The following is a 23,795-nucleotide window of genomic DNA, read 5'->3' as shown; positions in this document are numbered from 1 at the left end:
ATTGAGATCATTGCAGAACACGAACCTGGCTGATGAACCGATTCTGGATCTCTTCTATTCATTATATCTGGACAGCCCTTCATTTTTCAGTATTTCTGAATTCGCAGCAGCACACGGCATCATCTGCATGAGCTTGCGCTGCAATACTCACTCCACATCACAAAAGAGAACAGTCTAAAGCAGCCTGTCCCATCAGCGCACATAGATTACGGACAAAGTCTCATCTTATCCAATGTCAAAACTATTAAATTGGAGGAAGATGTGCTTGACTGGCAAAGAGCCCAAGGGATGCAAACAAGGGAGACAGAACCTTCAGGGCGTGGAACTAGATGGTGTAATGGTAGGGGTTTCTCCAGGTGACCTCCTTTGGGGATTCACTCCACTAGATTAATGGTTCCAGGCTGTGGGTGAACAGATTTGGGTCTTATGGGGTCCAGCCAAGGGGCGGACATGGCAGGTGTCATGGAAAGGTGGGCTGGCCCTGGCCATGGCCGCCATTTGTACTTACCTAGCGAGGGAGGGAGCCTTCTTCCTGTTACATCTGCTTTATACTGCTTTGACAAGAACGCATCTGGAACAGTGCATACAGTTTGGGTCCCCACCTTTCAAAAGAGACATCAGGGGTTAGGAAGCACTTAGCAAAAGAACCCAGAAGGAAGTCAAATAGTACCGAATGACAAAAGCACCCTTGTCACCCCGGATCGGGCAGGGCCTCCTGGGCAACCAAAGTGCCAAAGCAATCTTCTTCCTAATTTTTAACTTTTTTCTTTTTTCCAATCCAGTCTTGAATCTCCACTGTTACAATGTGGAAATAAGAATCGGGTGACATCTCCCTTTCAAATGGATGCTAGAATTCTAATGGTTGTAGCAACTCCACACAAATAAATCGGTTTCACGAGAATAATGGATCCCAAAGTGTTAAAATAACACTGATCAGATTTTATATTTGATTTGAGGTTCTCTAGTGATTAATCTAGGCACTATTAAAATGTCCTTTGGCCACGAAGCAGACTCACAGACCTCCTTTGAAATCAATATGTCTTTGAAGAAGCAAATTCTCAACAGACTGTGCCTGCCTGCTAGAAGACTGGGGTGGATTAAGACAAACGAGAAATAAAAACCTCTTCTGTGTCCATGTGGGCACTGCAGAGGTTAAAGAGATCGATTCCAGCCCTACTTTCTCTGGTCTGTCTCCTGCAGCTGACTCACCTTCCATTCTCAGGGATAGCCCTTAGAGACACCAAAAATGAAGTCACAGTAAATTCTACAGAGCAATCACGAAACCAGCCAAGCTTATCCACGCCCGAGTTCTCGGACTGGGGAGAACACTGCTCACAGTATGTTCTATGCTGTGGTTCAAGCAGGTAGAAGTGTAGTTACTGGCAATCTCTATCTTATACATCAGTTATGTACCGGAAGGGCATCTGTGGTGAGCTCTTTCTCATGGACAGCACGATATCAGTGGTAGTTGTTTCCAGGCAGTTTAAGCCACAATGAAAAACTGAGGCTTTGTAGTCAAATACAGTAGAAATCCCTTATTTGTCAAAGCTAGTAATAAAGGAACACAGAAACCATGAAACTTATTAAAAGTCTTAAAATTTTTCTGTAATACTTGAGCTTGAGGTTAAACTGGGCAGGATTAATTAGGTGATTAAGGAGTACCTGAAACCTGAGAACATTTCAAAGGGAACTTGAAGTGTTTTCAAGGACTCTGAAGGTTAGCAGGGCTGGTACTTGATTGTCTCAGATTTCATTAAAAGATACGTCCTGTATTTTTTCCCTTAGTTCCCAGCACTACTTTAACCATGGTTAACCTCAACTGAGGTAGATTTATACTCATAAAAGAACGAAAGGAGAGACTGGAAGGAAGGAAAAGAAGAAAACAAAGGAAGGAAAAAAAGAATGATTTGCATGAGTATATTGAGGAAACTTGGAAGTGAAAGAATGACAGGGGAGTAAATGGGATAAATGTAAGGTACAAGGAAGAAACAGAATTAGATCAAATGACAGGTGTCAGTGATAACAGAAGAAACCACCCATACATTTCCCTAAAAAGTAACAAAAGAGCGGCACCTGGGTGGCTCAGTCGGTTAAGCATCTGACTTCAGGTCAGGTCATGATCTGCTGGTTTGTTAGTGTGAGCCCCGCGTGGGGCTCTGTGCTGACAGCTCAGAGCCTGGAGCTTGCTTCGGATTCTGCGTCTTCCTCTCTCCCTGCCCCTCCCCCGCTCATAAGCGCTCTCTCTCTCTCGCTCGCTCTCTCTCTCAAGAATAAACATTTAAAGAATTGCTTTAATAAAATTAAAAAATTAAAAGAAAGAGATCAAGTCAGAAATTTCTAAATTTGCCACCAGGTGGCGCCATGAGATTAAAATAACTTGGTTGAACACCCAACCCTTGAAGCGGGTGGGTCTACTATAGAGGGGCAGGTATCCACAGTACAGGGAGTTCAGGATTTGTGGAGCGCCGAGTCATGGGTTAGGACATAGATCAGATCAAGTTACCTCCGGACGGCAAACTTGTTTTACAGTAGAAAATCTACCTAATTCAGTATGTTAAAAAAAAAAAAGTACATGAACGTATTATCGCCATATACATTTGCATTTGATAAATTCTAAGCCTTATCTTTATTAAAAAAGAAAATCTAGCAAAAAAGACGTATGTATATAAAAGGAAGTTTCATTAACTCAATAAAGGGCATGAACCAAAACCTAGGGCCAACATGTAGTGGCAAATGTTAGAGCTGTTGGAAGCATTCCTCTTAAATCAGAAATTCCAGTGATGTCCAACGTGGTACTGAAATTTTCAGTTAAGTCAACACAGTAACGTAAGAAAAGTAAATGTTATACAGATTGAGAAGACAGATTGAGAACTGCCATTATTTGCAGGTGACTATGTAGAAAGCCTAAAAGATTTCACAGATTATTAGAAACAACAAGAATAAGCAAGGTCCCTGCACGTAGGGTCAGCAAACAAAAATCAATTTCATTTCTATATACCAGCCACAAAGAGTTTTAAAATGTAACTTTTAGAAGTTAGTGAAAATTAAGTTGCTTAGTAATAAATCCAGCAAAAGATACACAGGACCTGAAAGCAAAAATTTAAATTTTGGTGGAAGGCATTAAGGATGATACCAATAAATGGAGAAATATATTCATGACTAGGGATGCTTAATATTGTACAAATATAATTTCTTCCCAAATTAATCTAATTAATTATTATTAATACATTTCCAAACAAATGCTTTTATCCTTATTTATTTACTTATTTAAGAGAGACATAAAGTGTAAGCAGAGGAGAAGGCAGATGGCGGGACAGAGAGAGAATCTTAAGCAGGCTTCACGCTGACCATGGATCGATCCCATGACCCTGGAATCATGACCTGAGTGGAAATCAAGAGTCAGATGCTCAACAGACTGAGCCCCTGCCCCTCGCATACAATTTAAATGAATTTTTTTAATTTTTCTAATGTTTATGTTATTTGAGAGAGAGAGAAATAATGTGAGATGGGGAGGGGCAGAGAGAGAGGGAGACACAGAATCAGAAGCAGGCTCCAGGCTCTGAGCTGACAGCACAGAGCCTAATGCAGGGCTTGAACTCGTGAACTGTGAGATCATGACATGAGCCAAAGTCGGATGCTTAACAACGGAGCCACCTAGATGCCCCCAATTTAAATGAATTCTAATATTTATGTAGTAGAAAGGATATCTGGCTGGCTCGGTTGAATATGTGACTCTTGATCTCAGGGTCCTCAGTTCAAGCTCATGTTGAGGGTAGAGATTACTTAAAAAAAAATAATAAAATTTATGTAGAATTTATGTAAAATTTATGTAAAATTATGTAGAAAAGGCCAAAAAAACCCAAAAAACAAAGGGCCAAACCTAGTCAGGAGTTTATTATTAAAGCAAGGTGGAGAAAAAAGAAAGAAAGCTCTATCAGAAATTAAGACTCATTATAAAACTAAGACTATAATTAACACAGAATGCTATTGACACAGGGATAGACAGACTGACCAATGGAAGAGAACAGAGACTGTACATGTGAATCCTTAATATAGGTAAGAAGTGGCAATGCCTCAATGGGAGAGGGATGGAGTATTAACATACTGGTCATCCGGATAGAAAAAAAAAATGGATCCATACTTCATCCCATACCCAAAGTTACTTCTAGCTGGATTAAAGACTCAAGTGTAAAAATAACCAAACGCTTAGAAGAAAATTTAAAAACTCAAAACTTTTAGAGAAGATACAGGGGAATACCTTCATGACCTCAAGGAAAAGAAGAATTTCTTAAACAAGACGCGTGCACAAAAATTGCCACAGATCACAAGGAGGAAGATTTATAAATTAAGCTACAATAAAATTTAAATTCGTACCCATCAAAAACTCATAAAAATGTGAAAAGATGAGGTAAAATTTGGAAGGAGATAACTGTAAAACAGTTAAGTATCAAAAGATTAAGGGCCAAAATACAAAGAAATTCTGTGAAGCAATTACATCAAGATAAAGAAGCTAATAGAAAACAAGCAAAAAAAAAAAATTCACTTCAAGGAAGAGGAAACGTGAAAGGCGCATAAATATAAGAAAGATTCTCAATTATAGGGGCACCTGGGTGGCTCAGTGGGTTAAGCATCCGACTTCGGCTCAGGTCATCATCTCATGCTTTGTAATTTTGAGCCCCACATCAGGCTCTGGGCTGACAGCTCGGAGGCTGGAGCCCGCTTCCGAGTCCGTGTGTGTGTGTGTGCGCACGTGTGTGTGTGCGCATGTGTGTGTGTGTGTGTGTGTGTGTGTGTGTGTCTGCCCCTCCCCCGCTTGTACTGTCTCTCAGAAATAAATAAAACATTAAAAAATTTTTAAAAAAGATTCTCAATTATATTAGTAATCAAGAACATGCAAATTAAAAACACAGTAAGATACCTATCAAACAGGCAGAAGTTTAAAAATTCTGGTAATATCACATGTGGTAAAGATGTGAATGTATCTTTACTTTGAAAAGTAATTTAATGGCTACATAAACTGAATAATTGCCTCCCAACTAGGTCTCCGCCACCGAGATACTACTGCTTACATTCACTAGAGACATGTCCAACAAGATCTATGGCTATGTTGTCTGTAAAATAAAAAATATTAGAAGACAAATGTCCACCATCAGGGGAATGGATAAATGGTAGAGTATTCAAGTGAATGTACTCACAGCAGCAAGAATGAATGAACCACTACTATATTAGTCAAAATGTGTGTGTGTGTGTGTGTGTGTGTGTGTGTGTTAAAACTAAAGTCCATATGCATGCAATGCTAGACATCATATAAACTAGGTATCATATTGCTTGTGGACACAAACACAGTAAAACCCACAGGGAAGTATGATGTAATAGGGGAAGGCCTCGGAATGTCAAAGTTACCGTCGATGTACTATTTTTTAAACTAATACATGAGTATCTATTTTATATATATATATATATATATATATATATATATATATATATATATATACAGGTTTGAACCCAAGCGCATAAATCCACTTACATGTGGATTTTTGTGAACGTATTCACAGTACAGTACTATGAATGTATTTCTCTTGCTTATGGTTTTCTTAACAGTTTCTTCTCTCTGGCTAATTTTATTGTAAGAACACAATAGGTATACATATAAGACAAAATATGTGCTAATCAACTGTTTATGTTATTGGTAAGGCTTCCACTTAACGGTAGGCTATGAGTAGTTAAGAAGTTACATGCAGATTTTTGAGCAGGTGGCTGGCATCCCAGGCCCTCATGTTGTATAAGGGTCAAGTGTATAATAATACATAACATGTTTTAGTAATAATTGAGTAATATAGATAACAAGAATGTATACATTCCTTTTTATTTCCCCTAGGCACATTTCTTTCCCTAACACTGTCGTAAAACATTCTCTAGTTGTTATGTGTTTAAAACCATCAGAAATTAATGGAGGAAACATACTACAACAGAGAGAAAAGCTATAGATTTTGGTTCCACTTATCTTTGGTCTTTGAACCATTAGAATGTGGAAGGTCTCAAAGAAAGCATCTAGGGAGAAAAGTCAATAGTTACTCTGAGGACAGTGAAGAGAAGCATTCACATTATTGCCATGGTGACAGACACTCTCACCGAAAAGTCAGGGCTTCTCACGACGGCTGTCCGAACAGTTCAGCCTCCTCTGTTAAGAAGGCAAGTTCATGGAACCTGTATATACTCATTGAATCAACAACCTGGGGAGGAGGCCCTGTAATCTGCATTTAAAACAAACTCTCCAGGTGATTCTGATGCTAGTTTGAGAACCACTGCTCAAAGTGCTTCCCGTGTATAGAAGAAAACAAAACAATACCTTTCATTTCAGCAAAATGAGACCCCTCCATGATCAAAAAAAAATTCTAGACAGTCAGGAAAACCACACCACTGGCCTGCGGGTTTTTCCAGCCCTTTCATTCAGGGGTCAGCAAACCATGGCTCATGGACCAAATCCAAACCCAGCTCCCCACCTGTTTTTGTAGAGGCCATGATTTAATGTAAATTTTTTTCAAGAAGAATATTTCATAATATAAAAAAAATTAAATGAAATTCAGATTACAGGGTCCATACATAAAGTTTTACTGGAAGACATCCTTGCTCATTCATTTATACACACCTATAGCTCCTTTTGTGCTACAATAGCAGAATTGTGTAGTTGTGATAGACATTATCTGGCCTACAAAGGCAAAAATATTTAATAAGTGGACCTGGACAGAGAATTTTCCACTTCTGCTTCTGTCCAATGATTAGAATCTACCAACATAAAAGCAAACTATAGGCAATCATAGTGATAGCTTTTAAAAATTCAATTATCAGGGTGCCTGGGTGGCTCAGTTAGTTAAGCATCTGACTCTTGGTATCACTTCGGGTCATGATGCTGTTGGTGAGTTCAAGCCCCACATCAGGCTCTGCACTAACAGCCTGCTTGGAATTCTCTCTCCCTCTCTCTGCCCCTACCCTACTCATGCTCTCTCTCCCTCTCTCTCTCAAAATGAATAAATTGAAAAAAAATTTTAATACAATTTTCATCTTAATACTTCAGGCAAAAAATCTAATAGCTTTAAGAATCATAAGGAAAGTTAAATCAGATCCATTTTTAGCTACAAAGTATATCAAATAACCCACATAGAGCATCTGGAAAATGTTACTAATTATGCTCCTTTCTCTCTTCAAATATTCTAATAAGTGACAAAGAAGTGACTGATGAATTTTAATGAAACACTCTATCACACTGAGTTCTGAAAACTAATTTAGCAACCTCCTCCTCCAGACACTGACTCAGGTGGTTAACCTCAATGTAAGCCCGTCTTGAATGCTACGCAGACTTCCTTCCTCAGGCCTCACACTGTGGCGGCCTTCCTCTCTTCTCGGGTCTGTAGCTCTCCAGGCAAGAGCCTTCTTCCCTCTGATCCCCAAGCTCTTGAGTTGTCTTCCAGACTGAGTTTACTTCCTTTCACCAAAGACCTGCGCGCAGAGTTCCTGAAATATTTTATTCAATGTCTACTGCATGGCTGAGAAAGCCTATTTCTATCCATATTCATTTTCACTTCTCGAATTCATTTTCCTCTGGGTGTCTGAGATCCCTCGAGCATAAACCCTCCCTTTGATTTCTAAGGCTTTGACACTCAATAAAAGGAAAAGGTTGCTTGCTCACCCCCCACAAAAGTAAATCATGTATTTCAACTTTAAGTGATATTCACCTAATTTTGAAAAAGAAGCACTAAGCTCTCGGCAGTCTGGTGGAACCAGCCTGTGCAAAACAGGTGAACAAAGAACTCTGGTCTTCAATTTTGTGGGGTCTGATCTTCAGGTTACTGTTACTCCATATTCACCTTAATATGGAAAGCATTCTGGGGTGCCTGTCGGTGAAGCGTCCGACTTTGGCTCAGGTCATGATCTCATGGTTTGTGAGTTCAAGCCCCGAGTCGGGCTCTGTGCTGACAGCTCAGAGCCTGCAGCCTGCTTCAGATTCTGTGTCTCCCTCTGTCTCTGCCCTCCCGCTGCTCATGTTCTGTCTCTCTCAAAAACAAATAAACATTAAAAAAAATTTTTTTAATATAGAAAGCATTCTTCTTTGGCCTTTAAATTAGTGGATACATTCACTTTGAGTTAGTCAAGACAGGAAAATCCGCCAAAGGGCACTGTCCTATAAACATATCTCGGTTGGAAAAGTAGTTAGTGTTTTGTAGTAAAAAGGATCTGGGTGGGCTTCCAATTCAAAGAAAACCAAACCCAGATGCAAACTATGCCACCCCTGTGACTTGGGGTAGGTTACTCAACTGTAAAATGGAATAAGGCACCTACCTTCAGGGACACCTGTGGCATTTAGGACATCCTTGTGTGGATAAGGAAAAGTACCTTCTCCTCCAGGCGGATGCCACCCTGTGTGGCCCCAGGGGCATGTGCTTGTTGCGTTGTGTCCACCCTGAATTTACACTTCTGTCCCCACGCTTCTGGCCCTGGACTTTGGTGAGCTCCTTGTGATCTGGCTCCTTCCCACCTTCATCTCACACACCTCTGTCCTCTGGGGTCGCTCAGCTCTGGAGATGTACGGCCCTCCTTTCTGTTTCTTGAACAAATTAAGCCCTTTCTTGCCTCCTAATTTTGCATATGCTGTTCCCTCTACCTGGAATGCTTTCAAGCGAAGTCTGTAAATCGGTGCCCAGCAGGCCACTTTGGACAAGCAGATAATGTTGTTGGGTTTACAAAGCATTTCCTAAAATGTTTGAAATAGCTGGCACGTAGACTTTAGGAGCTTTTCACATAAACTTGACATTTCAACTGAAGCGTCTCAAGCATTACTCTTTGAATGTCCTTTTTAAAAAAGCTGTTTTCTGGCTTTTCTTGGAAAGCCAGAAGGTACAGCAACAGAGGGCCTGTTGCATCTGAAAAGCCGCTATGCTCATCAGAGCACAAGACTCCTGTTTATGCACAGCCGCCTTGGGGCCAGGGCACTCAGGGGTCCCTCTGGCGCTTGCATTCACATCCAGATTTAAATAAGGAAGAGGGGGAACCAGGCTTCTCTTGTTTCAGGAGGCAACTTACGTGCCACCTTGTATGGAGACTTTCTGACCTTCCAAGCCCCCATTACCACCCCCATAATTTCCCCAACTCAGTCCTGTGTTCCTTTCATCACATTAAGTTGATACAAATGTGCTGCTTTTATAGGTCAAAGATGCTTGGATAACAGCAATTTCACATAATTTAATTGAATGCAATTCACAACCTTGCAATTACTCTGTGCTTCATGTCCTTCTGTAGAAAATAACACCAATGGGGTAAGGACCTAGTCTTATTATTATATCCTCAGTGACAACTATTACACAGTACCTGGTGGGTACTAGGTACTAAAATATTTGGATGAATAAATAAAATGCAACAACTCCTCCCAACGGAAGTTCCTTAGCAGCTCCGGCACATACACAAGATCCGTTTTCACCCATCCTGAGGTCTCCAGAGTCAGCCCCAGTTAGAAGTAGACTTTCCTAATCTACTCAGCTCCAGAGCTGGCTTTAGTCCCAGACTTCCGCCTCTGCCCACCCCGCCAATGCCCCCAGTTCCAGCGTTAGAAATTACTCCGAAGCTGTGATTTTTCCTAGAACCCCTGTACAAACGGCACGAGACCACTGCTGGAGGTCTACCGAGGCGTTCCCTCAGCCTTATGAGGAAGCGGAGGAAGCCGGGGGGCGGTGGGGGGGGGGGGGAGGATGACACTTGTCCCTGAGCTAAGTGCTGACAATCACAATGACCTCTGTGTGCCTGGAGGTGCCAGCAAGAGGCTGGCCGCTCCCTGGACCCTGGTATGTGTCCTTGTCTCATAGTCATGCCATCCCTTAACTCTTCTGTTTCCTTCTCTAGACTATGAGTTTTTAAAAATTATCTGTGAACCCTCAAGATCTAACTCCAAGTGCTGAACAGATGTTTAAGAGCGAATGAAATTATTCCAGTAGCTTCGGTCATTCAGGTGCCACACGGGGTGTCCCTGGAGGGTCAGCATGGACACAGATGCTCATTGGCTGGCTCTCATCTCATGGGCTCGGGAAGGGGTGCGGGGCTAGGGTGCACACCAGCGTCTGCCTCAGACACCTGCACTTGACAGAGGACACGGCGGGGGAGAGGAAAATGCTCTGTTTTCTGTTTTTGGCTGTCATACCTGTTGTATGCACAGGTTTGTGGGAATACTTTCCAAAAGACACTGTACAGTTAAGTGGGGACAAAAAACTATTCTAATTCCACAGAAACAGCTCTTTTCAATTATTTGCTTGTTGCCGGAACCAGTGTGCGCTTTAAGTGCTGTGACAGGCCACCACGCTGGTGGTCACTCACGCTGCCCAAATCCCTGAAATCCGTGCCCTGTGGTGTACGTGCAGCCCTCTCTCCAGGTTGCACCTGACATCCTGTCTCTTCTGCTCTGGCAGCACCTGGGCTGCAGGACCCTCACCAAGGTCCGCGACCAAACCCAGTGTCTTTCCCTACCCTTTCCCCTTGGGAGGTATCTTCTGACATCCCGTCGGCATTCCAGACCTAAATTGTCCAAAATGACACGTCACAGGCACAGACGCAACTATTCCCCTCACGATTTTCTACTGTTTCATGACACCAACTTCTGAATCTCGCATTTCATGCGTTTAAGATATAAACTGGCAATCTCACCACAGCCGGGCCTTCTGAGCCTCCCCGTGCTGGTCTATGTGGTCCCTTCTATCCAGACAGTCTTCCTACCTCTGTCCCCCCTGAGAATAACTCATTCTTGGGGCGCCGGGGTGGCTCAGTTGGTTGAGCATCTGACTCTTGATTTTGGCTCAGGTCATGATCTCATGGTTCCTGAGTTCAAGCCCCACGTCAAGCTCTGTGCTGACAGCATGGAGCCTACTTGGGATTCTCCTTCTCTCTCTCCCCCACCCCCACCCCCTGCCCAGACCTCCGCCCTGCGCTGTATGCACGCATGCACACTCCTCTCTCTCTCTCTCTCTCAAAATAAATAAATAAACTTAAAACTTTTAACTTTTAAACTTGAAAAAAAAAGAAAAAAAAAAAACAAGTCTTAAAGATTGGCTGAGGGGTGGTCTCCCTCCGGAAGCCTTCCCCGAGACCCTCCGGCAAGATGAGGAGCCTTCGTTCTGAGCTCCCAGACGCCATCCATCCGATTCGCTTAACAGACAACAGGAGCATCCACCAGGTGCCAATCACCACTCCAGGCACTGAGCACATGGCCTTGCCCAAAGCTCCTGCCTTCATGGAGCTTATACTGCAGCGGAAGACAGACGGCCCCTGACTTACAACTTCACAAGGACGTGAGGGTGATACACACTCAGTAGAAACCACACTTCGAAATTTGTACTTCGCAGGCCAGCACCACGCGGTACGATCCTTTCTGGTGAAGCCGGGCGGCGGCAGAGTGCCCGGTCAGCCACGTGACCCCGAGGGTCAACACCAATAGGCTGACAACTGTTCTGTACCCATGCGACGGCGCAGCATTCAGTCAACAACTGAGAAAGTCCACACTGAATTACAAAATAGGCTCTGTGTTAGTGCTGCCCAACCGTGGGCTAATGTAAGTGTTCTGGGCATGCCGTCTAAGGTCAGCTAGGCGAAGCTGGGAGGTCAGGCATATTAAATGCATTTTCCACTTGGGATATTTTCATCTTCTAACAGGTTTATCGAATGCGACTCCATCATAGATCGAGGAAGAGCTGCATACAAAGAAACTACAGATGTTAGATGGCAAGTGCTTAGAGGAAGATGGTGGAAAGAAATGGGTAGGGAATACTGGGAAAGTCCCACTTAAAGTGGTAGATGGAAGGCCACACTGAGGGGACATTTAAGCAAAACTCTGGAGGTGGCCAGGAAGTAAATTATAAAAATATCTGGGGGAAAAGGCATATCTGGGCCCTGGCTAGTTTAGAGATGAGAGGGAAGCCAGCTGACTTCGATTCAGTGAGAGAAGGGGAAATTAGCGGATGAGGTCCAAGAACAAGTGACCAGAGCTTGGGCTCCGGATGCCACTGAGATTACGGCTTTTACCCTGAGATGGAAAGCCTTGAGGATCTTGAGCAGAAGTGAGAGGATCCGGCTTACCTTTTTAAGACCTCTGTCTTAACAGACTGTAGAATAGCAAGAGAGGAATCAAGAAACCCCACTAGAAAGCTCTAGCAATAATCCAGGCAAACCCGGTGTGTGGAGGCGGGGGACAGCTGTGGAGGAGGCACAAAGGGGTCATGTTCTGGGTATATTGTGTATTTTGAATGTTGGGCCAACAACTTTGTGGTTGGGTTGGATGTGGGCATGAGCCAACAAGGAGTGATACGTGGTTGAGGTTTGTCCCCGACTCACTGAAAGAACGGGCTCGCTCTTCATTAAGAGGAGGAGCCAGGCAGGGGCGAGTACGGGGTCCAGGGGGACCCTGAGTCTGGTGTGACATAGGGAGTTTGGCATGTTCATTAGGTATCAAAGTGGAAACACCAGGTAGACGGTTGGATACACGCGTCCAAAGTTCAGAAGAGGTTCTGGCTGAAGACTTAAGTTTTCAGCATACTGATGGTATTTAAGGCAGGAACAGTGGATGGAGTCCTTATGAGATCCAGGTGTACCCAGGGAAGGGCTGGGCCTGGGGACACCCCAACACTGGGAGGCTGAGAAGGGGTTATCCATCAGGCATAAGCACACATTAATTATTGATTTTGTCTACTGGCAGTGAACAGTAACTATCTCTTACTTAGGACGGACCACGTTTCTTTTTATCTCCGCATACTGAGCACAAGGCCCGAGCAATACTTTCTAAGAGAAAGTATTTCTCCAAATTCTTTCTAAGAGTATTCTCCAAATACTTTCTAAGAGAAAGTATTTCTTCCATAAAAAGGAAAACATCTGCTGAAGAAGCCAGAAAATGTGGGAAAGGGTCCGTGTGCCCCAAGACCAAGAGGAACAGGGGGCTACAGGGTCATCGGACTACTGACAGTCTCGGAGAACACCTAGGACTCCGCACAATCGGATGGCAGGGCCAGGACTCCGCGGCACAGGCAGCATACAGAGCAACGGAAACTGGTGACCACTGTAGACCTCTGAGCCTTTCTGAGAAATCAGCCTAGAATTTAGTGTGAATCTAGGGAAAAGGGGGAGAGAGGGAGACCACAAACCACTACGATCAATGTTTCTTCTCTCTGATTAACATGAAACAGCATTAACCCTTTTGAAACACATTTAGGCTCTATACCTGCCCTCCCCCACAATTATTTGTGGCCCAAGAAAATCATTTCAGAACTAGGTCAGATTTAGAGGCGTAAGAGCAGTATGTGATCTAAAGAGAAAGCTGTGAAGTCAAAGGACATTTTAACTTCAGAAAGATCACATTAGTAGCACTGTAATAAGGAAAGACTACACTTACGTCGTAGCTTCAAAGAGGTTATGTTCGAAAAACACTAAGTTGATCTACCCCCTTAAAATTAAAAACAAAAACAAAAACCAAAACCCTTGCAGAATCAAATTTCGTTAATATTTTTGCTATTTTTGTGGGGTGATGTGGTAAATAAAGCACTTATTATTAAGTGTTTCACAATGACCTGAGCTTGTCATTTCCTGTTTTTAATTTTTTTTTTTTTTTTATTGTGTAGAGAGAGCGTGAGCAGGGGAGAGGGGAGAAGAAGGGAGAGAGAATCTTAAGCAGGCTGCATGCTCAGCACGGACGGAGCCTGACATGGAGCTCGACCTACAACCCTGGGATCATAACCTAAGCTGAAACCCAGAGTTGGGCACTCAACCAACTGTTGCTGTTTTAACACAAAGCAGCAAACGAAAATTTGAACCACTGAAGAAACGGTGGCAACCGAAAGAAATTAAGAACCAAAAGACTACCAACGTACATTTAGGAAACCCCACCCTACTGATTCTTCAATAGTAACATTTTCTGATTACAGAATTTGAAGAAGTCAGATAAGTTTTAATTACTGACAGATCTTTGTCACTTGGGCCCTCAAAAGTGACATTATCACTACGTCACCTTTTAAGTAAACTTGATATGCAGAAATCCAACTGATGGAGACGTGTCTGTTTTTCTATTAAAGGTGCTTCCATAAGCATATGTTACTATTTAAATTTGTTAAATGTAAAAAACACACAACATTTAAGTAAAAAATTTCCTGTATTTTTGGAATACCTAAAATATAAAAAAAATCATATGTAGACTTACCTCATCCCCTAGACTGTAACACAATTTCTTAGGAAAAAACAAGCAAAGTGGCACCTGGGGGGCTCAGTCAGCTGAGCATCCAACTTCGGCTCAGGTCATGACCTCCTGGTCTGTGAACTTGAGCCCTGCATCAGGCCGTTTGCTGTCAGTGCAAAGCCCGCTTCGGATCCTCTCTGTCCCACTCTCTCTCTATCCCTCCCCCACTTGTTTGATCTCTCTCTCTCTCAAAAAGAAAAAAAAAAAGCCTCTTGTGGTTTCCCTCTCCTCTTAAAACACACACACACACACACACACACACACACACACACACACACACACAAGCAGTGTTTCTACATGACTATGGTGTATTGTTTGTAACAGCAAAGGATTGGTAAAGGCATAAAAATTCATCAGAAGTTAAGGAACATCCATAAATTAAATGCAATGGTATTTTTGTACTGCTGTGTGAGGATTTCCAAAATACAACGTTCAGTGAAAGAAGTGCAAAACCATGTGTACGGACAACAGAAAGCCCATAATATACGCATGTGGGTACGTGCACAGGTGTTCTCCAGCAGGAGGCACAGGTGCACAGCCACCTCTGGGGGTAGGTGGAAGACCAGAGGACAGGGAAAGAAGGCTTGTATTTTTTAGTGTTACTCTATTGTATCTACTGACTTTTGTTTCATGTTTCATGTACCACTTATCTTTTAGAATTTTGATGATTTAACGGAGTTATTTTTTTTAATGAGGCTTTAGCCACAGAGTAGCCAAGTAAAGCCTACAAGTACTTTCAGAATTTCACAACTTCACATCATCTGATACTATTTGAAGCCAAAGAAAAGCACACTTTTCCTAAAAAAAATTTGCAATTTCATACCTAGTTTTCTAGATTTAAAAAAAAACAATTTTCTGGGGCACCTGGGTGACTCAATCAGTTAAGTGTCTGACTCTTGATATCAGCTTAAGTCATGATCTCGTGATTCTTGAGTTTGAGCCCCGTGTCGGGCTCTGCGCTGACAGTGTAGAGCCTACTTGGGATTCTCTCTCTCCCCTCTCTCTGCCCTTCTCTAACTCTGTCAAAAATAAATAAACTTAAAAAAATACATAAATAAAAATAAATAAAAACAATTTTCTTTAAGCATAGATGAAAAGTTATTTTTTAATTACAAAGGAGGGAATTTGGCAATAACTTGATCATTTTAATGCTTAAAAAGGAATCTCCAAAGAAAAATAACCAAAAAATCCTTAACCCGTTTTCTGATGCTTTGTTATGACACAAGCTATTACCATATAAACTCAAAAAAAAAAAAAACAACCCACAATTAATCAGTGTTTCACAAGGAAATGCTACCTGTAATGCTTGAGGTAATATATCTCCTAAAATTTACTGAAGCTAAAAAAAACTTTTTGTACTAAACAATGCTAAGTTTCATGACAGGGATGTCCACTCTCACCACTGTTATTCAACATAGTACTGGGAGTCCTAGCCTCAGCAATCAGACAACACAAAGAAATAAAAGGCATCCAAATCAGCAAGGACATAGTCAAACTTTCACTCTGCGCAGATGACATGATACTCTATGTCGAAAACCCAAAAGAGTCCACCAACAAACTGCTAGAACTGATTGATGAATTCAGCAAAGTCACAGGATATGAAATCAATGCACAGAAATTGGTTGCATTTCTCCACACCAATAAAGCAGCAGCAGAAAGGGAAATCAAGGAATCTATCCCATTTATAATTGCACCAAAACCCATAAAATACCTAGGAATAAACCCAACCGAAGGGGTGAAAAACCTATACACCGAAAACTATGGAAAGCTTATGAAAGAAATTGAAGACACACACAAAAAAGGGAATAATATTCCATGCTAATGGATTAGACGAATATTGTTAAAATGTTGATATTACCCAAAACAACCTACATATTCCGTGCAATACTTATCAAAATAACACCAGCATTCTTCACAGAGCTGGAATAAACAATCCTAAAATTTGTATGGAACAAGAAAAGACCCTGAATAGCCACAGCAATCTTGAAAAAGAAAACCAAAGCAGGAGGCAGGACAATCCCGGACTTCAAGCTGTATTACAAAGCTGTAATCATCAAGACAGTATGCTACTGGCACAAGAATAGACACTCAGATCAATGGAACAGAAGAGAGAACCCACAAATGGACCCGCACACGTATGACCAACTAATCTTTGACAAAGCAGGAAGGAATATTCAATGGAATAAAGACAGTCTCTTCAGCAAGTGGTGCTGGGAAAACTGAACAGCGACATGCAGAAGAACGAACCTGGACCACTTTCTTTTTTTAAAAAAAATTTTTTTTTCAACGTTTATTTATTTTTGGGACAGAGAGAGACAGAGCATGAACGGGGGAGGGGCAGAGAGAGAGGGAGACACAGAATCGGAAACAGGCTCCAGGCTCTGAGCCATCAGCCCAGAGCCCGACGCGGGGCTCGAACTCACGGACTGCGAGATCGTGACCTGGCTGAAGTCGGACGCTTAACCGACTGCGCCACCCAGGCGCCCCCTGGACCACTTTCTTACACCATACACAAAAATAAACTCAAAGTGGATAAAAGACTCACACATCAGACAGGAAGCCATGAAAATCCTAGAGGAGAAAGCAGGCAAAAACCTCTTTGACCTTGGCCACAGCAACTTCTTACTCAACACATCTCCAGAGGCAAGGGAAACAAAAGCAAAAATGAACTACTGGGACCTCACCAAGATAAAAAAGCTTCTTCATGGTGAAGGAAACAATCAGCAAAACTAAAAGGCAACTGATGGAATGGGAGAAGATATTTGCAAATGACATATGAGATAAAGGGCTAGTAGCACAAATCTATAAAGAACTTATCAAACTCCACACCCAAAAAATAAATGAAGAAATGAGCAAAAGACAAAAATAGACACTTTTCAAAAGAAGACATCCAGATGGTAACAGACACATGAAAAAATGCTCCACATCACTCATCATCAGGGAAATACAAATCAAAACCACAATGAGATACCACCTCACACCTGTCAGTATGGCTAACATCAACAACTCAGGCAACAACAGATGTTGGCGAGGATGTGGAGAAAGAGGAACACTTTTGCACTGCTGGTGGGAAGGCAAACTGGTGCAGCTACTGTGGAAATCAGCATGGAGGTTCCTCAAAAAAATAGAACTACCCTACCATCCAGCAATTGCACTAGTACCTAATTTATTCAAAGGATACAGGAGTGCTCTTTCCAAGGGGCACATGCACCCCCATGTTTATAGCAGCACTACTGACAGTGGCCAAAGTATAGAAAGAGCCCAAATGTATTGACTGATGAATGGATAAAGATGTGTGTGTGTGTGTGTATGTATGTATGTATGCGCGCGCGCGCACACACACACACACACACACACACACACACACACAATGGAGTATTACTCAGCTATCAAAAACAATGAAATCTTGTCATTTGCAACTTTGTAAACGGACCGAGAGTGTATTATCCTAAGCGAAATTAGACAAATATCATATGGCTTCACTCATATGTGGAATTTAAGATACAAAACAGATGAACAGAAGGGAAAGGAAGCAAAAATAATATAAAAACAGGGAGGTGACAAAACATAAGATATATATATATACACACACACACACACACAGATATGACACTTTTCAAAAGTGTGTCACTTTTGTGTATATCAAAAGTGTGTATGTGTGTATATATATATATATATATACATATATATACATATATATATGTGTGTATATATATATACACACACACACACACACACACACACACATATACAAACTGAGGGTTGCTGGAGGGGTTGTGAGTGGAGGGATGGGCTAAATTGGCAAGGGGCATTGAGGGGGATACTTGTTGGGATGAGCACTGGGTGTTATATGTAGGGGATGGATCACTGGATTCTACTCCTGAAATCATTCCACTACTATATGCTTACTTGGATATAAATTAAAAAAAAATTCAATACCAATTTTTTTTTTTGCTTTAGGCTTTAATTGAATTCCTCACCATAAATCTTTTTCGAGTGCCTTATTACTAGAATATTGTCCAACATATTCCTTGCTGTATTTACTATAGTTTGAAAATTTCCTACTCTGATTATACTGTATATTTATTTTAATTGGAGTGATTTTAAATATTGTGTATGATGGGGCACCTGGGGGGCTCAGTCGGTTAAGCATCTGACTTCAGCTCAGGTCATGATCTCACGGCTCATGAGTTCAAGCCCCGCATCAGGCTTTGTGCTGACAGCTCAGAGCCTGGAGCCTGCTTCGAATTCTGTGTCTCTGTCTCTGCCCCGTCCCTGCTCATGCTTTGTCTCTCAGAAATAAACATTAAAAAAAAATTTTTTTTAAAATATTGTATATGATGGGCTTTGATCATACCACTATAAATTTATTTCACTCCTATCCTTTAGAGATACTTCTGATCTCTACTTATTTAAGCTTTCATTTATATACCTATTTTTTATTCTCATTTATTCTTGATGACATTTGTGATTCAGTATTTGAGGGTTGTTTTTTTGGGTTTTTTTTTTCATATAAGCCAAAACACTTCTGCTAAATGGCTGAAAAAGACCAAATCACCTCACTGTACTCTCCTAGTCGCCATAAAGCTCAAGTATTTCTTCACTACATGAGCAAATATTTTTTCATATAAACAGCAGAGTTAAGAATGAGTGATTTTACTTAATGTTCAGTTTAGCATAACTTGTAAAGAAGGAACTGACTTTTGATAGATGACACAAACTGAAAATAAAATTTAATTTATAAGTTAAAAATATACTAGGTTTAATGGCAAGTTAAATACAGTAGTTAACAGCTATATGAAAACTTTAATGTTAAATTATGTATCAATACTGGCTATTCTAATATAAACCATTATTAAGGTTGCTTATGCTCAATAAACTTTAAGAAAATCAGACCCATTTACATTTGACTTTAAGGAATATGCAACTCCTCAGTGGCAGAGAAGTAAGCTAACAAACGTAAAATATTAGCCAGCCTGCCTAGTGATGAATTGCTAACTTTCAATGCTCCCTGGCTGCTGTCATTGTACAAAAGACGAGAACACTTCCCGACCAGATCACTCAAATCCATGCCATGCTTCTTGTTTGCTAATTAGCTAATTAGGTGACCTCTAACCTAAATCCTAACTAACCCCTGCACATTTTATCACACTTTTTCTTCTGGTATTTACTTTACTTTATACATCTTAATTTGGGTCTATGTCTCAACTCCGTGACTTAACTACAATTTCCACAACAGAGTCAAAGGGTTATCATCCATGCCCTGAAGTCTAACAGTGCTCTGCACAAACAGCAAACAGCAATTCCTCTGCAAACCCCTGGGTGTGAATGTGTAGGTCTGTCTGTCCGTATTAGTCTTACCACTTTGTGGAAAAAGCCACGCCTCCTCGTCTCCCATTCAGCATGTCTTTCATGACACCCTTGAACTGAAGACCTTGTAAATTCCTAACGTCTAAGAACTGAAGCATCATGGCTCACAAATAAAGGTGGTAGAGAACATTTTCTTACCTGTAGACATCAGACCAGTAATTTAGAAGATATACTTGCTTCCAGTCTTCAAAATGCTTGAGAACACCCCAAAAACGTGAATGCCGATAATCTCCCCTGAAGATGGAAAACTACTTTTCCAGTGAATACATTTTCTATACATTTTGATGCAGAGTCTTTGATACAGCCTATGTCCCCCGAATTCATTATAAACATCCTTAAAGCATCAGCATATCCTAGAATGTAATATGGCTCAGCATATTAAACTATATATAAAGCATACAGATGATTAGGTTCTGGGTTCTAATACTAGGGTTTACACTATTTGGTACCACATTTGCAAATACTATTTAAAAAGTAAACAGACCACTGAATTACGATTTCCTTTTGCATACATTAAGAGATTTTATGTCTTTTGTAAGTACTTTTAAAACATACAAATTAAGAAGGTGCAAATTCTACATTTAACCTACATACCAATGGTAAGCCATTAGATTTTAAAGTTAGGAAAACAACCCACCTACTTGCAACTTCAATGACCAAGAAATTGTATTTATCTACATTCAAAACCTTTTATGGCCTAAAAATTGGACAAAACAAGAAAAACAAGAAGGAAGAAACCGCTAACATACCATCTGAGCATAAAGAGATGAATCAAGTCATACGTTTCGCAAAAGCTACACTGATGAAGCATAATCAAACCTCAACTTGGAAAAACCTACAGAAATCTCCCAAGTAAGTTGTTTGAAGCTGTCACAGCAAATGAATAGCTGCATGTGTATATTCTGAGATCATCTTCACGGAGTTGTGCCTGGGTAAATAATAGAACCCCTTCATAATATGAAAGAACCATTTTTCTAACCCCTTAAAACCTACTACAAAAAAATAAAACCCTGAAAGTTTCTCGCAATCACTTACATTATTAGGACCAACCAGGGACAGAAACGACATTGACACAACGGTTATAAGCACGTTCTGCATTAATGGTTTTCAACTATGAACAAATATTAGTGTTTCAAAGTACATGGATGTTAGCCCTGGGTCAGGCATTACACTCGAGGGAAGACAATGCCATCTGGAATCTAAGTGTCTAAACCAGATTGCAGAGAAACACTCTGAAACAGACCATCAGATTCAGAACTCTGAAACGGCTTATAAAAACCAGAGGCCAAGAGAGTCTACGACCTGGAATTAGAACTCAGAATCCAATCCATTTGTTCTTGAATGTCTTTCATTTCTGGTTCTCTTTTTGTGCTGATGAAGAACCTCTCTCCAAAAGGTCACAGATAAAAGAAAAACAAACAGAGGTCTTAACTGTCCCCAAAGAGGTCATTTGGAAAATAAGCAGAAGAAAAAATATCAACTACACATAGCAAATAGGAAAGCAAATTACACCTAGGTGTTTCCTTTAAATTCTCAGCAGATAGTAATAGAATTCTTTACCATGACCACAGCCTTTCTTCAGGCTAATTACTGTATGTGAAGTTCTTCTACTTAGCTTTCCTTATCCTCTGTACTTCCTAGGACACCTGACACAGCAGCATAAATTCTCTGTTGGAGCAAAGTTTAGTTATTGTTCCCTTAGTAACTGCTTTCCCCCAAAGCACCCAATGTCTTCAAATCAAACTAAACTACCTCAGCAGAGGATTCAGGGCTCCATAAATTCCTGGCCCAGCCACCCTAGCTTACTATCCTGTAGCCGACGCACAATGAATCACATTTTCTATTCCTGTCAGGATAACCTACTCTTTCTAGACCCTCATCAGTGAACATAATAATTCTTCTGCCCTGCCTCTTTACAGTAACACCTCATCAAAAAAATTTTTCTCTTTAAAAAACATCAAGACTAAAGGCACGGGAAACAAAAGAAAAAGCAAATGGTCTTCATTAACATTAAAAAGCTTTTGTGCCACAAAGGATACTATCCATAGCATGAAAAGACAACCCAAAGGATGGGAGAGAATATTTGCAACTTTTGTATCTGGCAAGGGATTATTTACAACTCAGGTATCTGATAAGGGATTCATATCCAGAATAAAGAACTCCTACAACTCAAGAACAAAAAGTAAACAACTCAATTTAAAAGTGGACAAAACATGAATCAACACTTCTGCAAAGAAGATATACATGTGGTGAATAAGCATATGGAAAACATGTTCAGTATCAGAGAGAAATGCATCATACGGAAATGCAAATCAAAACCACAATGAGATACCACTTCACCCATTGGAATGGCCATTCAAAAAAAAAAAAAAAACCCAAAATAACAATTGCTGGTGAGGATATGAAGAAGCTGAGGCCCTTAGGCACGGCTGGTAGGAATGTAAAATGGTGCAATTGCTCCACAAGATAGTACAATGAGTCCTCAAAAAATCATCACATGATTCAGCAATTCTACTTCTGGATATGTACCCCAAAGAACTGAAAACAGGGACTTGAACAGATATTTGTACACTAATGAACACAGCAGCCTGTTCACAAGTCAAAATGTGGAAATAATCCAAATATCCATTAGCTGATGGATAAAAAAAAATGTGGCATATATAAACAATGGAATATTATCCAACATCTAAAAAGAGTGAAATTCTGATATATATGATAATACAGATGAGCCTTGAAAACATCATGCTACGCAAAGTAAGAGATAATAAAAAAGGACAAATGTTCAGAGTCACCTGAAGTAGTCAAATTCAGAGAGACAAAAGGTAGGATGGGGGTAACCAGGGAGCAGGAAGGCAGAAGAATGGGGCATCAGCGTTGTAAGGGCACAAGTTGTTTGGGATGATGAAAAAGTTCTGGAGATGAATAGTGGGGACAACTGTACAACATGAATTTACTTAACGTCACTCAACTGTACATTTGAAAATGGTTAAAATTTTGTACGTATTTTAACAATTAAAAAAAAAAGATTCAACTGAAAGCTAACTCCATGAAACTTTGTTTAATACAGAGATTACTAATGACTCTAGGTGACTGGTTTGTCAGTAGGGTCTAAAATGAATCTTACTATGAAGTTAGAAAACTTTCACAATGAGGCACTTGTTTAAGGCTATCTTTAAATACAGTGTTTAAAATTTGATGTACGCAATAAAAATTAAGTAATTTACCAGAGAACAAGCAAACCTGAGAAACTACACCATGTGCTCTTATTCTTGGCCTTATTCACTACTTTTCTTCTATTGATTTTCTGTACATTGTAGTTTCTTTCATCATACAACTGTATCTTTTATCCAAAATAGCTAAAATTTCAAAGTAAACAATTACCTAAATGGCATGAGGGCATGTAGGAGTCTAATGCTGGACTTGAATTACACAGACTTTTCAGTACAAACCAAAGGAAAGGGAGGGAGGAGGTAGTGTCTTCTAAGTCTAAAACATTCATGCATTTCTAGGTCTGACACATAAATTACGACATTTTAAGTTGCAAAAAATTAAAAGGGATATCACAGTATACGTTATAAACACAGCAAAAGAAGAATTTCATATAATCCATGTTTCGTCAACAGGAATGTTTCCAAGGATCATCACGTAAACCTGCGAGACTCTGAAGCCGTATTACCAGGAAGATGGACATTGGCTATTTAGGTTTTGTGACATTAACAGAAACCATTGCTACGTTTAGGAACAAACTAAATGACATGCATAAATATAAAAGTGAATCTTAATTTTTTAAATGATCATGAAATGAAAGTGAACAATTGGAACAAAGTAACAAAAATAGTAATTACAAGGATGGAAGCAACTGATGTGATGGAAGCCGGGAGGAATCTGGGCATACAAGTCACAGCAATCAACCAAGTGGAGCTGCCATCTTAAAAGAAATCTAGTATTTTAACAGATTAATGCGAATGACCTAAGGGCTACGATATATTAGTATCTGAAGTTCCACATTTTAAGACAGGCCAAAATGAAAGGCACAGTCATTCTCATCTTGCTTCTGTATCCTACAATACAGCATATAAAAATATAGTGGCTTTGGGGCACCTGGGCGGCTCAGTCGGTTAGGTGTCCGACCTCGGCTCAGGTCATGATCTTACGGCTCGCATCTTCGAGC

The 23,795-nt window shown here is 40.6% G+C and overlaps 1 protein-coding gene across 1 annotated transcript in view; it reads right to left on the bottom strand.

Annotated features, from left to right (window-relative positions):
• RDX (radixin) overlaps nt 1–23,795 on the bottom strand; it is a 93,905-nt gene that overhangs the window by 2,567 nt on the left and 67,543 nt on the right. Inside the window, exon 15 of the mRNA XM_027036459.2 lies at nt 509–602. Within this exon, the coding sequence (XP_026892260.1) occupies nt 536–602 (67 nt within the window). The 3' untranslated portion in view covers nt 509–535. The remainder of the gene's footprint in view (nt 1–508; nt 603–23,795) is intronic.

The sequence above is a fragment of the Acinonyx jubatus genome, chromosome D1, assembly GCF_027475565.1.
Source record: "Acinonyx jubatus isolate Ajub_Pintada_27869175 chromosome D1, VMU_Ajub_asm_v1.0, whole genome shotgun sequence".
Classification (NCBI taxonomy): Eukaryota; Metazoa; Chordata; class Mammalia; order Carnivora; family Felidae; genus Acinonyx; species Acinonyx jubatus.
Note: the sequence above shows the minus strand (reverse complement) of the source record. Positions and strands in the feature narration are given on the sequence as shown.